The sequence below is a fragment of the Salvia miltiorrhiza genome, chromosome 5 (assembly GCF_028751815.1).
Source record: "Salvia miltiorrhiza cultivar Shanhuang (shh) chromosome 5, IMPLAD_Smil_shh, whole genome shotgun sequence".
Lineage (NCBI taxonomy): Eukaryota > Viridiplantae > Streptophyta > Magnoliopsida > Lamiales > Lamiaceae > Salvia > Salvia miltiorrhiza.
Window position 1 is genome coordinate 7,078,320 of NC_080391.1, and position 17,606 is coordinate 7,095,925.

Below are 17,606 nucleotides of genomic sequence, written 5' to 3' on the forward strand. Positions count from 1 at the left end.
GATTTTATGGTCCCGATATCTTTATTGTAAATTTGCCTCATGTTTTTACAATATCCATTTACGTAATTAAGTCAAAATATATACTACCATTTAATGTGAGATACTTATTAAGGATATGTGAAATATTTCAGTTAGCTGTCATTTGGTCTACACACATTTCTTCTTCTTCTTCTTCTCCTTTTTTTGAGATGGTGAAAACTGCTTCTGGTCATGTATGGTGGCAGATTAAAATTAAGTGCGCTAACTCAGTAGTAGAGAAGTGTGCTTGTACGTGAATGGAATTATATAAATTAATAACTATACTCAAATATTGAACAGTGACAAAAGTTGAAAGATTGGCCACCGATATATGGATTAACAAAGCAAAACTTTTACATTACATTTTTCATAAACTATATGTTGAAAAACAACAATTGTTTGGTTTTGAGAGGCGCGCTGTAATCTGTAGCAAGAAATGAGAAGCGAAGGTCACGGGAAAATGGAAGAAGCAAGAATCTCATGATACACCGTATCATTATCTACTTATAAATATGCGTGATTTATTTTACTTGGTTAGAATTTGATAAGTGGTATTGCTGAATTAACTGGCAATAATGACTTGTTACTCTTCTTTTCACAAATTTGAAAGGTGATATATACTAATTAATGACCCAAAATCTTTTCCTTATGGAAGATGAATAATCCACATTCTTCTAGCCTTCCATTCTCAAAATATTTTAGATAAGTTTTAGCAAAAGATAAAGACACATTCCTTTGCTTTATGCGATAAATTATGACTGCATCCAGTGTATGCAATAAATATTAATTGCCATTCTATAGTTATTCATCCTTTAACCCGAAATTTCGGGCAACTTTATCACCTATCATATATTCATTTTACCATTGCACACATATTTGAGAAATATTATGCTACAAATTTTATATAGGTATCACTTAAATTAATTTAATCCACTTTTGCGTTATTTTTTATTTTATATATTTATTTTAATTTTAATACATCATAAGTTATTATTGAGATTATTAATTATTTAAATTAAATAAAAATCAAAGTTCGATTTAATTAGTTGTTTTTCCTTTTAACTTCAAATAATAACAAAAAGAACAAATTGAGCTTTGATTTTTATGTAATAATTTCAATAATAATTTATGAAGTATTAAAGTTAAAATAAATGTATAAAAAGATAACACTAATATGAGTGTTGCTCATATAAAATGCTCAAATAGAGTATGTTCGCATAATATTTCTCCCAATATATTCACCAAGGAGGGAAATGGGGAATGATCGTTCCTCTCTTGAGAAAAAGAAGAAAAAAAAAACATTTCTCCTAATATGCATACCCATTTTTATGACATTAAACAATGTTTTACAGATATCAATAAAATAAAATAAAAAAATAGGTGATGACTGGTGAGCCCAAAAGTTGATATTGGTACGGACATTGGGGGTGGGTTAGAAACGGGGATCAGATGCGTTCCTTTGTATTAATTGTAAATGCATATGAAAAAAAAGCCCAATTTTGTGGCATGTAAATAAAGAATTTATTCCACGAGACGTTCAATTTGAAACTGCTTTTCATTTCAACCACATAACTAATTCAATTTCCTTCTATTCATATCACCACTTATTTTCTAATTCACTTATTTTTGCAATGATGAAGCCTCTTGAGTTGTCAATAATTGTATGGATAGACCTTGCATTGGATGTGCCCAACCCGCTGCATAATTGGGATGTTATTTCGTATAGAAAGTTCTTTTTTTGTGACAAACTCAATCAACAAGTGAAATGTGGTTCAGATCAACGCTAGGAATTAGTTATAACTTATAAGTGGGTCTTTTTGGGGGGCAAATTTATAAGTGGGTCTTATCTTATGCGGAAAAATCTTCACGTACTCGTCGATAATTAATGAATATATTTGAATTAATTATCTGCATCCCATTAAAAAATATTATGGACGACACTACAAAAAAACGCGCAAATAGCGACGAAAACTACCGACGGCGACGCCGCCGCCGGCAATTACCGACGGCACGGCGGCGGCAAAAACGGCGACCCGCCTTTTGACTATTACCGGCGAATTACCGACGGCAAAACGGCCGCCGCTAATTAGCGGCGGTTACGCCGTCGCTAATTTAAATATATATTAATATACATATATATTATTTATTACCGACGGCATTTGCCGTCGGTATTTACCGGCGGCAATCGGCCGCCGCTAATCGCCACCGCCGGTGACATCCGGCGATAGCACAACCGCCGTCCGGCCAACGTTACCGACGGCATTTTTCCGCCGCTAATTACCGACGGCAAATGCCGTCGGTAATTAATTTTATTTTTTTTAATTTTTTTTTTAATTTTTTTTATTTTTTAATTTTTTTTTTCATTTATCATCTAATAAATTGATCAAAGATAAAAATACAAAAACATTGAAATCAAATATATATTGAAATACAAGTGAAAATGTTAATTTGATTAGTGATTCACTCATCAATCATCACTAATCCAAGATTATTACTAAGAATTCAAGATTCTTAGTAAGAATCTTATAATTATAACTTAAGAATGTTAATTTGATTAGTGATTCACTCATCAATCATCACTAATCCAAGATTATTACTAAGAATTCAAGATTCTTAGTAAGAATCTTATAATTATAACTTAAGAATGTTAATTTGATTAGTGATTCACTCATCAATCATCACTAATCCAAGATTATTACTAAGAATTCAAAATTCTTAGTAAGAATCTTATAATTATAACTTAAGAATGTTAATTTGATTAGTGATTCACTCATCAATCATCACTAATCTAATATTATTACTAAGAATTCAAGATTCTTAGTAAGATTCTTATAATTATAACTTAAGAATATTAATTTGATTAGTGATTCACTCATCAATCATCACTAATCCAAGATTATTACTAAGAATTCAAGATTCTTAGTAAGAATCTTATAATTATAACTTAAGAATGTTAATTTGATTAGTGATTCACTCATCAATCATCACTAATCCAAGATTATTACTAAGAATTCAAGATTCTTAGTAAGAATCTTATAATTAATTATAACTTAAGAATGTTAATTTGATTAGTGATTCACTCATCAATCATCACTAATCCAAGATTATTACTAAGAATTCAAGATTCTTAGTAAGAATCTTATAATTATAACTTAAGAATGTTAATTTGATTAGTGATTCACTCATCAATCATCACTAATCCAAGATTATTACTAAGAATTCAAGATTCTTAGTAAGAATCTTATAATTATAACTTAAGAATGTTAATTTGATTAGTGATTCACTCATCAATCATCACTAATCTAATATTATTACTAAGAATTCAAGATTCTTAGTAAGTAACTTATAATTATAACTTAAGAATGTTAATTGGATTAGTGATTCACTCATCAATCAACACTAAGGTTATGAATGGTGTATAAACTAGATTGAAAAAAAAAAAATCGAAAATTAATACTCCCTCCGTCCCGCTATTCAAGTCCCACTTTCCTTTTTGGGTTGTCCCACCGATAATGTCCCGTTTCCTAAAAAGGAAATAATAAGGGGATGCTTAACATTAAATGAGATCACTAATTATTCAACTAATAAACCCTTAATTAATTGATTTCCCCCCTATTCTCTATCTCTCTCTCTATCTCTCTTTCTCTCGTCTCTCTCTTTCTCTCGTCTCTCTCTCTCTGCGCCTGAGATCTCCACCGCCGTCGTCTGCTCGTCGCCGGAGGAAGCCTTCTCCTCCACCTTCACCGCCTTAGCCGTCTTCTCCTTCGGATCTGTCCTTCGCCTCCGCCGGATCTGTCATTCTCCCTTCGCCGGATCTGTCCTTCGCCCCCGCCGGATCTGTCAAGGGAGGAAGCCGCCCTTCGCCTGCCGGATCTGTCCCTTGGCTGAGCGACAGCAATTCTCGTCGCCGCCCTTTTCCTCCCTCTGATCTCCTCCGCCTCTCACCTCTGATCTCCCCTAACCCTCTGCAAAACCATAACCCCTAATTTGGGTTGCAGATTTGGTTGGGGGAAATCGTTTGATTTCTAAGTTCGATTTGGGTGGGGTTGTGGTGATTTACCGGCGGTGGTGCTTTGGTGGTACACGCGGTGCTGTGGTGGTGCAGGCGGTGGTGTTGTGGTGGTGCAGGCGGTGGTGCTGTGGTGGTGCTGTTGTGGTGGTGCAGGCGGTGCTGTGGTGGTGCAGGCGGTGGTGTTGTGGTGGTGCAGGCGGTGGTGCTGTGGTGGTGCAGGCGGTGCTGTGGTGGTGCAGGCGGTGCTGTTGTGGTGGTGCAGGCGGTGCTGTGGTGGTGGTGCAGGCGGTGCTGTTGTGGTGGTGCAGGCGGTGGTGTTGTGGTGGTGTAGGCGGTGGTTAATTAAACTACATTAAGTTTTTTGAAGACACAATTTAACTCTTAATTTTAGTCTCCTTAATCTCCGTGCCGAAAAGAAACGAGACTTGAATAGCGGGACGGAGGGAGTAATAAATTAATTAATAAATATTTTTTCGACATAAAAATAAGAACGGAAACGAGCCCAATCCGTAATTAACAACATTTTTTGTATATCATCTCGACATATTCTAAGGTTATGAATATATATGATATTGTATATTGAAGTAGACTTTAAATGAATTAATAGATACTATATATATATCAATAATACGAGTGTTCTGTACTGGTGACCATTCGAAAAGAACTTCAAGGTTAAGCGTGCTTGACTTAGAGCACAACTAAGATGGGTGACCGACTGGGAAGTTCGTCTAAATTATGCAATACTGTATAAATACCGAAATAAATTGTGGATATACAATAAAATAAATAAATAAATAAAATAAATAAATAAAATAAATAAAATAAAAAAAATAAATTAAAAAATATTACCGAGGGTAAATGCCGTCGGTAATTACCGACGGCATTTTGCCCTCGGTAATATCGTGAACAACTCCGGCGTGTGCGCCACCACCGTCCGGTGGAAATTACCGACGGTGATCTCGCCGCCGCTAATTACCGACGGCAAACGCTGTCGGTAATTTTCCGGCAACTCTCCGCCGTTCAACGGCGGTATTTAACGGCGGAAATGCCGGCGGCTTCGCCGCCGTTAATTGCCGGCGGCGGCCGATCGCCGTCGGTAATGGAGTTGCCGACGAACCGTTTAGCGACGGCGAGTTGCCGCCGGTAACGCCGCCGGTAACACTATTTACCGGCGGCCGTCTTTTGTTACCGACGGCGTTTCGCCGTCGGTAATCTACGATTTTTTTGTAGTGCGAACAATAAATCAAACACAGTGATTTGGCGCTAGGTCAATTAAATAAAAAAACAATGGTCGATTTGTGTTTTGACCATATTTCTTCTTTTAAGATTATAATAATTAATCATTTTTCTTTCATTTTTTATAATTCCCTTTGCTAAATCCTCTCAACACCCTAGCTATTAAACTTTGCTTATTTCTTTTCATCATGGTTATTTCAAATAATAAGATTATATTGTTGTATAGCTCACATATAAAATGTAATGTAAAATGATTATCCAAAATAAAAATATGCCAAATTTATTGGGATTATTCAAAAAGAAAAATATGTCAAGATTAAAGGGACAAAAGAAATATAACTCTAGTATCCGACGCTCTAGGCACATGTGGATCCAGTACAGACTTACTCATATATGTAAATATAAAAAATTGCTACTATTTTTTTTTATTTGTATCCCTTTTTAAATGATGTTAGTTTTCTTTCAATGAATTTTGTTAAAATAAATATACATGTATCATTATATCAACAAAAAAAGCAATAGCTGCGGAAACATTCAGTTATGACTTAGACATAGAAATTCCGCTCAACACTACGAGTTGAATACATTAATTCCATAATTTATTGTAAAACTTGTCGTTAAGGACGATTTGTTTCATCGTTGATGTTGATGTTGATTCTTTCAATTGCTATTCTAAGTGTAGAGAGAATTTTTTCAAAATGACTTATATCAATGATAAGTTGCGAAATATTAACATAAATGATCAATTTTTAAGTGATTGTTTAATCATTTTGATTGAAAGATTTTTTTTTAAATTTTAATATTGAATATCTTTTACATTCATGTTGATATAATTATTTATCGCATCTTCGAATATAAATTTTGAATATTTCGCTTGTCCGGGTTGTTTAGCGCATGACACATCAATTAACAATAAGTCAACAGAGTAATACATGACCCAAATCAAAAAAAGTAAAAAAAATTAATCATTAAATTGTACTAGTTTTTTAAACAATTATCATCGACTGTACTTTTAAATACTCCAATTCTTATCAGTAATGTCATTCGTCGATATAAAATGGAAATATCTTTATTTTAATTCTCTCATTCTCTTTTACCCAAGTAACTAAAAAAAAGACATAACACCACAGAAGCAAATTCATTAAGAAAAATCCAATACGAGAAACGAGCTTTATCCAATCATTCAAGAAAATGAACAAAAAGAAATTAAGCACGTTCTTAATTAATTTTAGTCCATCAACAATTAGACTCTTATTAAATATTGATAGATAATATGTATATTATATGTCATATACATATATAGATGATATGTAGGTGAAGAAGCAAAGTAGTGAGATGAGAGAGTTAATCTAAATGGTGGAGCCAGCGACGCAGATCCACTGTCCAATGAAGAGCGCAGAGCAGTTGAGATTAGGGTTAATGGCGTCAAAGGCGGTGCTGCTCAAATTCTGTCCCTTTGCAATATCAAAACATGTATCTCCACTTACCACTTCAACCACACTATCGCAACTTAATATTGCGCTATTAACTGCATGCAATTTCTCAAATTCAATTTAAGTTTAAACAATCAAAATGTAAATCCAAAATCAGGCAAATGGGACAGCTGTGATTCAAAACACCTACCTCCAAAAAATGATGTGCTTTCTGACACAGTGATGATGAGTATAAGTGAGAGCATGAAAGCAAGGTTGAAGAAAGTTGAAACTTTGTTGCTTTCCTTTGCCATCTTCGTTCTTCTAATGCTTAATTTTTGTGAGTCTATATAAATTTAAGAGTACATTTTACCTATTTATAGAAGAATTAATCCCCCCCTCCCCCCTAACTACTTATTCATAGAGCCGTCTTGCAACAACGCAATACATAAGAGACAATTATGAAATATATACAATCATTTTTTTTATAGCTAGCAAAAATAAATTCTAGCTCACAAGAAATAACCATTGTAGGCCTTGTTTATTTATTTTAAATTATAGTATTCTAATTCGACCGAATATTCTTGTATAGCGAGTTGGGCAATTCATTGTTTTGGCTTTCGTTTTCATGTCTGCATAAATTGTTGAAGAAATACATAGGTAACAAGAAATAAGTGGATGGAGTTGGACGAGTAAATCGAAGGTCACGTATATGAGGCAGAATCATCATATGCAAGTAACGACAAATAAAAAATATCATATTTGTATCTCTGTGGTTTTGTTTTGTGTTAATTAGGTATCCAGCAATTGAGGTACATAACTTTGTGTAGGGATTCATCAGCCTGGTTTGTCTTGTTCTTTTCATCAGCGGCGCCGCCCATATAAGATCCTCCATTAATATCGTTTGGAGGAGATCTCGAGCCATCCTTCAAGTATTGTCCACTGTTGTTGCCTTCCACCACCGCCAAAGCCACCGCCGTGCCGCAGATTCTGCTCAACTCATCCATCGTCGTCTTTCTGCTGCAGCCTTGTGAAAAATTGATTTTGTGGTTGTATTGAGTTATGGATGAAGCATAGATGTAGATTACATGTATAACATATAAATAGGTAGAGGCAGAGAGATTTGGTTGGCGGGAGACAGTGGTTTACTGAGTATTCTGGTGGCGTATCAATATGCGGATAAGATTCATTGTTGTTATGAGGATTAATGATCAGTGGATATATATAATTAATATGCCCACAGATACAGAGAGTGATGGGATTCGCACAAATCTGTCGCTAATTTTGTCCGCTAGTTAGAGCATCCGCAGTGGTGCTCGAATCTCACCTCGACAAGCCCCATCCTGCTTGGGGGGCTTGAACGTCGGCTCGTGAAATCGAACTAGGCTCAGACGATAAAATGTATAGCGCGTGCATTGCATGCGATTAATTTTTTTTTAAATCGCATTTTAAATGCAAAAAAGTCGTTGCAATATTTTTTACACTATATTTATACTCTTTTTATACTTCTCTTCATCTTTTACTCTCTCCGTCTCACGAATCTTGACACGTTTGGTTTTGACACGGAAATTAAGGAATTATAGATTAGTGTTTTAAGTGTGTAGTTAATAATGTATAAAAATGATAAAGTAGGAGATAAAAAATAATAGAAGTAATAAAATATGAGAGAAAATGCAATACTCCCTCCGTCCCAAACGAAATGTCCTGTTTTTCTTTTTGGGCTAGTCCCAAACGAAATGTCATGTTTCCTTTTTTGGCAATACACTCTCTCTCTACACTTAATATTTAAATAATTTCCACCAACCCACTTTATCTACTTTATACACATTTCTTAATCTATGTGTCGAAAAGAAATAAGCCATTTCGTTTGGGACGGAGGGAGTAATTATTACCTTATTTGAAAATGTGTCAAGATTCGTGAAACAGCACAAAAAGAAAAATGTATCAAGATTTGTGGGAGGGAGTGAGTAATATTTTAAACTAAGTTCTTATTTTTGCTCTTAGAATAACATTATCTTAATTTCGTAGCTGGATGGGATAAAATTCCCGAACACGCTCATTTAAAAATGGAGAAATACATCTCCACACGTCAAATCTGGTCCGATGAGGACAATGATGTCAGAAATACAGTTCCTGGGATGATGGTCCTTAATTGCATCATGGCCAAAACCGTAAAACCATATGCTATCGATCATCGTATTCATTTTAGCACGTCAAGAAAGTACATTCTCATTTAACTGATCAAGATTGATATGTTTGATTACATAGTATATCTTATATTATAAGAGGTATTAATAATATACAATTTGATTAGATGTATTTGATTATTTACTTTATAAATAAATTATGATAGGAGAATGGAATTTTAATAATTTAATATATTAATTTATAATATAAAGATGTATTATGATAGTTTACTCTAGTGTTAAATTAATAAATAATATAATTAAAATTTATATTATATATCTCACTTAGGAGATGATATACAAAATTCCAATAATTTATATAGTAAATACCGAAAATCCTCATATTTTGAAGCAGACATGATATTAAGATATTACTATAAATTATAAATATATTATACACCATACTGACTTATAGTAAACAATCCTTTGGTACATAAGCACTGCTACATAGTGATATGTTTGAGCCGAAATGGACTCAAGCTCTATTTATCGAATATTTCTAAACAAACTTTTTAAGTTTAGAAACAACTACAATGCGTATATGCGAACAAGCCAAATACTCGAAAGTCAAGACAGATTCAATTGCAACCGCCACATCATCTCCTACACAACACTTTGGCGGAACATAGCTTTCACAATAATGGAATTACTAAATACACTCATGCAAGTACAATGCAGTAGAAAAAAATTTATCCGATCGACACCGAGCATACACTACTTTCAGGGAGAAACTTCCACTTGCTGTCGAGCCAGGTATCGTTCTCGTCTTTCTTTCTGTATAGAGGAAGAAGATATCGATAAGTAGAAAACAACAGGAACTAGATCACTTTGTACAAGCACTTTTAAGGTGACAAGGCTCACCCATTCATCAATCACAAGTCCTTCTCCAACAAACTTTGGCCCTGTGTCTTCTGAGGGCTTCTTACGAGCCTCAAGTTCAGCCTCAGCTTCAGCTAATTGTCGCTTTAGTTTGTCTAGAGCCTTAAAGTATAATACAAAATTGATCAGCAATTTTAATCAAATCAATTGTATATTAGGAGCACATGAGTAACAACACACATGAAGAAGATTTAGAACTACAATAGCTTAACTTACAGGACTAGGGCGTTCGACATCCAGAAATACTACCCGAAGTATCTGCTCGACAGCTACTTGATCCTTGTGCTCATCGAACTGTGTTGACACATAATCAAAACATCATAATTAATGCGTATGGAGAGTTGAGTGAGACTTCGTTCAACAAATCAAGCATTTTCTCCGAAAGCTGACCAGATGCAAATGTGTTTCCATTCTAATAAGCATATAGCATATTAGAAATCATTCAAAATAGGCTAAAGCTCTTTCTATCCTATATTATTACGCTGCCAGTTTTCAAATGAGTGTTTGCATTTCAAGCTGTTTTATACATGAAAAAAAAGGAAGGCGACAAACCAATTCGGGCACATAGTCCATTTCTTCCTTCACTTTTAGGCTCATTATTTTGAACTTCACCCTGCTTTTCTGATCCATTGGCTTTTCATTGTTCTCTGGAACCTCTACAAACTTGAAGACTGATGGAAACACCCAACACCAAGAATGAAAAGATTCATAAGATTAAAAATATCAAGGATAGTGCTTCAAATCATGCATATATATACTGCCTCAATCCTTTGTTTTTTTTTGGTGGGGGGGGGGGTACAGGGGTTCAAGAAGATTACCAGTTGCTATTATACTCTCGCCAGGAACAAGAATGGCCCCAGGAGGACGCATGAAACAGCTCTTTGGTTCTGTTGTTTGGAACTAAAAGACCAAAATAAACAACTCTCAGAACAATCAATCATACAGAAGAAGTATATGCATATGATCATGAATTGTCTAAACAAAACCCTAATATTTACAAAACTTCACACAAATTACAAGCTGGTAAGCAAGACAATGATTAAATGCTTGGATTACCTTGAATGCTACACGAGACTTGCTTGTATTCTTTATTTTGATAGCACTTCGGACTTGTTTACCAGCCTCATCTGAATGGAGTTAAAAAAATAAATAATATGCCATGTACACGACCACAAATAGAAGGAACTAAAGTTCATCCAGTCAATCTGTTACAGAATTGCAATACTTGAAATTCAAATATCAACTAGAATTCGCTCTCGGCATCCAGATGGCAAACATGCGTGTCAGTTTTCAGTCGATTAGGGTAATTCTGAAATAGACACCGAGAAAGGAAAATCAGCCAAAGAAGTCCTTATGCTTACACTTCTGAAGATGGCAAACCAGCACATGGCCTAGTTAACTAAAACTGAATAAGAAAGATAGACTATAAACAAAAAGACCTGTTTGGTACATAAAACCTGTTCTTTTCTTGAGATTTTACTTTTCTCCATATCCGAATATGCTTCAGAAAGATAGACAATTTTGCAGAAGATCTTTCTGTATAACTAAACAGTCGAAACTCCAATCTCAAACTCATAATTCCGGAAGGTCTAAGAATATAACAGCACTTGATCGTTTCTCCTAGTAAGCTTTGCATTACCCCCAATCAAATTAAAAGTTAGGATATAATAAATGACAAGAACCAATTCAAGTCAAAATCTCCCTAATCTAGTTTAATTTTCTACAGACCATCTAACGAATAGCTTTCAAACAACATAATAATCTTTTAAATTACCTAAAATGTACCACAGCAACATAATTACATTAGTACTCAATCACATAACTAAAAATAAGAAGGAAATGACAATTTCAAGCAATCTATGAAATGATAATGTCAGATCAAGTTTAGCTAAATCAGGAAAAAAGAAGAGAAGTTCTCTTTCAACAAAAAATGTTATCAGCAGTCAAATCCAAGTATCGCCAACACACTGTCCAAACTTCAATGTGAACAGGAATATAAAAGAGGGAGAGAGAGGCATCCATACAGGGAAAATAGAGCTTATTAGAGGGATCGAGCTTCAAACGACGGCGCGTGGGGAGCAGAGATCTGGCCACCGATGAAACCGAGCTCCCAGCCCCACTGTGAGCGCTCGATCCCTCCACCTGGGAATGAGGACCGTTGCTCCCGTGGCCATAATTGTGCTGGTAATGGGCGAAATCGGAGGAAGACGATGTCGTCGGCTGCGAGTTTCTGAAGGGCATTTTGAATAGCCCCCACACTTTGCCGTCAGATTTGTCGTCGGCGGTTGGCATCCGTCGCCGGTCACCTAAACGACGTCGCAATGGAGGGGGTTTTGGTTTGGGTTTCAGCCTCTGGAGAGTGAGACTTTTCTAAAGTTCTTCGTTGGTGCTGTCTGTGGTTCTTGCAGAAATAGGAACAATTTTTACTGGCGTTGCTCCTTTTATTTACTACTAGTATTTTTTTATTATTTCTTTTTTTAGGGCCTTTTTCTCTCTCTTCCTTGTGTAGACTTTTTCAGTTTACGGCCGTTTTAATTGTCATCGGATTTGAATTTTGAACGAATATGGTTTCAATTTTCAACTTTTATTGATCTTCAATCTTATACTGATACACTAATATTGCTAGTTTAGTCATAGATATATTATTAGTTGAGAAACCACGTTGTCTTCAAATACAAAAAAGACATCAATAATTGACAGTTGTAATAAAAACGAGAAAGAAAAGTTGCATTGATTGATTAAAGTAGGTATATAGCAAGATAATCGCATATGGTAGCTGGCCAAATCCATATCAACTGTGCAGCTATGCCTAAGACGACCAACTAATTTATCGCAACGGATTATATGATGCCTCTCACTCAACCCCAACTAGATCTAGATGCCTACTCCAATTTCTTATATTTTAAAATATATTTTGTGGTGAATTGGAACATCTTATCTATTACTCCATCTGTTCCACTATAAGTGGCTCAAAACTTTTCAACACATAAATTAAAGAGAAGATGTAAATTAGTTAAAAGTGATGTTTAAAGGTTAAATTTTTCCATTTGTGTAAACATGCAACTTATAGTGGGACGTTCCAAAATGGAATACATGTCAACTTATAGTGGGACGGAGGGAATATTAATTACATAGTAGTAGTATATTTTATCATTTGCTCTTTCAATTTAATTACGAATTTTCATAAATAATAAAGTAGTTTAAGAAAATATTTACGTTCAGTAACTCTTTGTTGGGTTAACTAGTCTTTAACCACTTTTAACATTAAAAGACAAAATATTCATTATAAATAAAATTATACTCTTTCATCCTATTTTTAAATGACACGGGTTTTAATAAAATAGTTAGATGTGTTGTGAGTAAAGTAAATGTCTCATTTTATTATGAATAGAAAACTCATTAAAAATAGACTGTATACATTTTATGAGGACGAATGAAGCAATAATTATTCATTTTTTAACATTAAATGACAAAGTTATCCTTATTTAATAGATTCGAAACTTTATCTCGTGATTTTATATTACTCGAGTTGCGAAACTTAATTTGTTGTACATGATCGATCAATGCGAGTCGAACATTTATATTAATGCACTAATGTTCGACCACTGCGAGTTAAGCAATCAAGCATTAGTGAAAAATTTAACTGATACCCAATATAAGGATAAAAATTTATAGATGAGTATAATTTATACATATTTTATCAAATGGGTAATTTTTATATTATGTCTTTCAAAATTAGCGAAAGCCATTTCATGTCTTCTCAAATCTAGATCTATATCTCAATCTCCTCTCCCTCTCTTTCGACTTAGTAGATCTATTTTTCTCCCTCAAATTTGTGGGATTTAATCATATTCTCTATCATTTTGAAAATATTGATTACGTTAACTACATATGGTGTTTGTGAATATTTTTAGCTAGTATATCTTTCTTGTATATATGGCTTGGCTCGTAATTGTTTTTTCTATATTGGTCTTTGTTGGTTTTGTGCAGATGCATGTGTCTGGCTATTGTGGTCTTCACTGTTCAACTTGGACTAGCTTATCAAATCATTTTCTTATATTTGGAGTTATATGTAGGTGGTCAGACCTAGCTATATATATATATATATATATATATATATATTTGGGGTGCGGTTATAGTGAGAACCACACTTATCGTGAGAACATAAGAACCATTAAAATCAATGCATCTACTATATAAATTAATGCATTCGCTATTAAATTTAATGTATCCGAAAATAATAAATTTTTTGCTCCCTTCAGGATTCGAACCCAGGATCTGCATTCATCCACCAAGATGATGCATCCACCGTAGATCTTGATGATCGAATGGTTTAAAATGGTTCTCTGTTCTAATTTTATTTAGTGGTTCTTATTTGAACCTCTCCCTATATATTTGTCCATTTATATGACCTTATAAGATTGTGTTTTTTCCTTGCATTAAAAAAAATAAAATAAAAAACAACATTTTTTGTTCGCTAATGTTTTGTGCATGGAGAATTAATGAATGATTTTAATTATTCTTACAATCGTGCTGTTTTATCTATCTTCTTTGAATTGAAATTCATCATTAATTGACTTTGTTCGATAAACTTGTTCGTTCTTCTTGTTATGATTGGACATCTTCCCCTTGTCCCATCTCCAATTTTTATTATCAAAGGCCTCCTTTATGATTGCGTAATTAGAATTTTTCCTTTGTAATTAATATAATTGGATATTATTTTTAAATTATATTGCATATGAAAGTGAGATGCAAGCAGAATATTCTATTCCAATATTATGAAAATTAAAAATCTATTGAATATTGTTTATGAAAATTTACAATAATTGAAAGATTTTGCATAATAACTGGCAGATTTTAAATTTAATTAACAGATATTCAGAATCCATAAATGCAATAAACATAAAAATATAATCGGTCTTCTTTGTAGGAAAGAGTGAGGAACATAAAAGTTTAATCCTAGTTGACACTGGCCCTATTTTCCGCGTTTAATTTAAATACAGTGGTTGTCTAATTGTTTTATGAGAATGAATGGTTAAATTATTAAGTTCATACATTTAGTGGTCAGCGTAGACTATTTTGTGATGCTAAAGGTACATTATACTTTTGCTTTGATTTCTTCTTTTTCACATGTCCTACAAAGTATATTAAATAGTCTGAGCACACAAGATTTGAATCAAATGCAAAAAGGACGTGGCTGGCTTCTACTATGTATAAATCAATAGGTAAATACTCCCTTCGTCCATGAAATTTATGTCATAATTACTTTATCACAAATTTTAATAAAATATAAATGAAGTTAATAGTTAATTTATGACCAAATTTTATGTTTTTTTAATTAATGACCAAATATTATGTTTCTTTCTTCAAAATGATCATGCCAGTATACTGTTTCTTATATCTTATTTCATACAAAATAGAATTTAACCCTTTCTCATTCCTCATTTTTTACTATAAATGAGGGATAATATTATCAAACAAAAATAGATGGATAATATTATTCCTCCTCTGTAGTCAAGGACGGAGCCAGGAATTAAGTTTGGGGGGAGGGGGGCTGAACTTGTGCGGGGGTTCGGGGGCGGCAGCCCCCGATAAATTTTTTTGGGCATTCTGTATATTAAGGTATTTTTTTATTAAAATACGAGCATAATACTAATAATAACGAGCAATATTTTCATAGATTATATAGTTTCAATATATTACAAAACTTTTTTTGGACATTCCGTATATTTAAGACATTTTTTATTAAAAGACAAGCATAGTAATAATAATAATAACAAACAACATGTTCATAGATTATATATTTTCTATATATTACAAATTAGTTTCAATACATTATATTTTTTTTAGCATTTCATACATATTAGGCATTTTTTTATTAAAAGACAAGTATAATAGTAATAATAATAACAAACAATATTTCATAGATTATATAGTTTTAAATAACATAATTATCCTTAAATTAAGTATATAGTATGAGAGAATATAATAACCAAATACTCTTTTACAAAACAAAATTATTTTATAATAGGTATAAACATATATTTATATATTTAAAAAAAAACTCAGAATTTGGGAGGGGGCTCTAGCCCCCCCTGCCTCCGTCCTTGTCTGTAGTGAAAGCGAGGAATGAATAATGGTCAAATTTTATTTTATAGGAAATAAGGGAAAAGAAATGAAGGATTTAAATGGTGATTTTTTTGTTATCCCTCATTTTTTCATGATAAATTTACAACTAAAGAGAACGATCCCTTAGATGATTGATTATCATTTATGATCCAATCTTAACCCTGCAATTAGGGAGGTCAATCCAGGCCGAAATTTATTCTAAAGGGTTAATTAAGATTGAAAATTTTCAACTCGACAAAATTTCAATCCGAATAGGCCGTAAGCAAATATTCCGATAACTAGATAGGGTTGTTCTGAAAATAATTTGAAACCTATATCGCTTACCCGAAAATAATGTGTTTGACTAATTATATGAAACTTTTTCTCATGATTTGATTTTCAACTTCATTATTTTGCTTCTAAAAGTTATTTTAATAAGATTTTTTTTTCAAAGGTTTGTGAAATGTATTTTGATTCAATTTTAAAAGTTATACTCATCATTTTACTTCTCTGTGTTTTTAATATAATACTTAACATAAAATATTGAGATGTAAAAATTAGAAAATAATAATCATTTAAAAAAAATGTGTGCATTTTTATATCTCTGAGAGTTGTATAATTAAATTCACAAATTAATTGTGCAATTTAAAAAAGAATCAATTAATGTATTTGTAGCAGTTAATTAAGAAAATTAATTAAAATGAAATTAGTATATATACCTTGAATCATGTGGGCCAACATATTTTATACACTAAACACACTCGCTCAACTTTTCGTGCCGAAAAGAATCAAGACACTTATTATGCAACAGAGAAAGTAATATTTTAATTAACTATAAATACTAAATTTATTTGATAAAAAATTATTACAATAAAATATTGAATTATATTGAGTAGAGTGTGAACAGTACAGTCTACAGTGGATTAACCTTATTTTGCCTAGAATTCATGTGTAAACTGCTTCTAATTAACCGCGAATTCAACATATAAGTCACGATCAAACCCCTATGAACTCATGAATTAAGGCTTTGTACGAATAAAGAATAAAATAATATTTTAAGCTAAAAGATTATTATTAAGTAATTTTTTTAAACTTTTTTCTCTTTAATTATCTTTTTATCTTTACAATATGAAAGTGATACAGATTAGCTCTAGGACAACATCCACATAAAAGAAATGTATTTGAAAGCTAATAGAGCTTAACTTAAATGACAAAATTGAAGAATGAAAAAACACTATTTTAAAAAAGCATTGCAAGTCCGACCATGCAGTGGCGGAGCCAGGATTTTTTTTGGGGGGGGGGGGGGGCTGAATTGTTACGGGGGTTCGGGGGCGGTAGCCCCCGAAAATTTTTTTTTGGGGGCATTCAATACATTTTAGACATTTTTTACTAGAATACAAATATAATAATAATAATAACAACATTTTCATAGATAATATAGTTCAAAACATTTACTAAAATTTTTTTTGGGGCATTCAATACATTTTAGACATTTTTTACTAGAATACAAATATAATAATAATAATAATAATAATAATAATAATAATAATAATAATAATAATAATAATAACAACAACATTTTCATAGATAATATAGTTCAAAACATTTACTAAAATTTTTTTTGGGGGCATTCAATACATTTTAGACATTTTTTACTAAAATACAAATATAATAATAATAATAATAACAACATTTTCATAGATAATATAGTTCAAAACATTTACTACAAATTTTTTTGGGGGCATACAATACATT

At 32.7% G+C, this 17,606-nt stretch overlaps 1 protein-coding gene and 1 long non-coding RNA gene across 3 annotated transcripts; both read right to left on the bottom strand.

The window, feature by feature from the left end:
• Positions 1-6,517: 6,517 nt before the first annotated feature.
• On the bottom strand, positions 6,518-7,911 carry LOC130985610 (uncharacterized). The gene is made up of 2 exons (XR_009089030.1): positions 6,890-7,911; positions 6,518-6,794 (listed from the first exon to the last, which is right to left on the bottom strand). It is a non-coding gene; the product is annotated as an uncharacterized LOC130985610 (long non-coding RNA).
• A 1,328-nt stretch (positions 7,912-9,239) lies between these two features.
• LOC130985609 (vesicle-associated protein 4-2-like) lies at positions 9,240-12,373 on the bottom strand. 2 transcript variants are annotated; one of them, XM_057908675.1, is made up of 7 exons: positions 11,768-12,373; positions 10,800-10,870; positions 10,562-10,643; positions 10,296-10,414; positions 9,960-10,037; positions 9,726-9,845; positions 9,240-9,638 (listed from the first exon to the last, which is right to left on the bottom strand). In XM_057908675.1, the coding sequence occupies exons 1-7, from the start codon at positions 12,033-12,035 to the stop codon at positions 9,585-9,587; spliced, it is 792 nt and encodes a 263-aa protein (XP_057764658.1). In that variant the 5' UTR covers positions 12,036-12,373; the 3' UTR covers positions 9,240-9,584. The 2 variants fall into 2 exon arrangements, with proteins under 2 accessions (XP_057764658.1, XP_057764657.1); XM_057908674.1 differs by having other exon boundaries at positions 9,240-9,845; positions 11,768-12,262.
• Between the last annotated feature and the right edge of the window lie 5,233 nt (positions 12,374-17,606).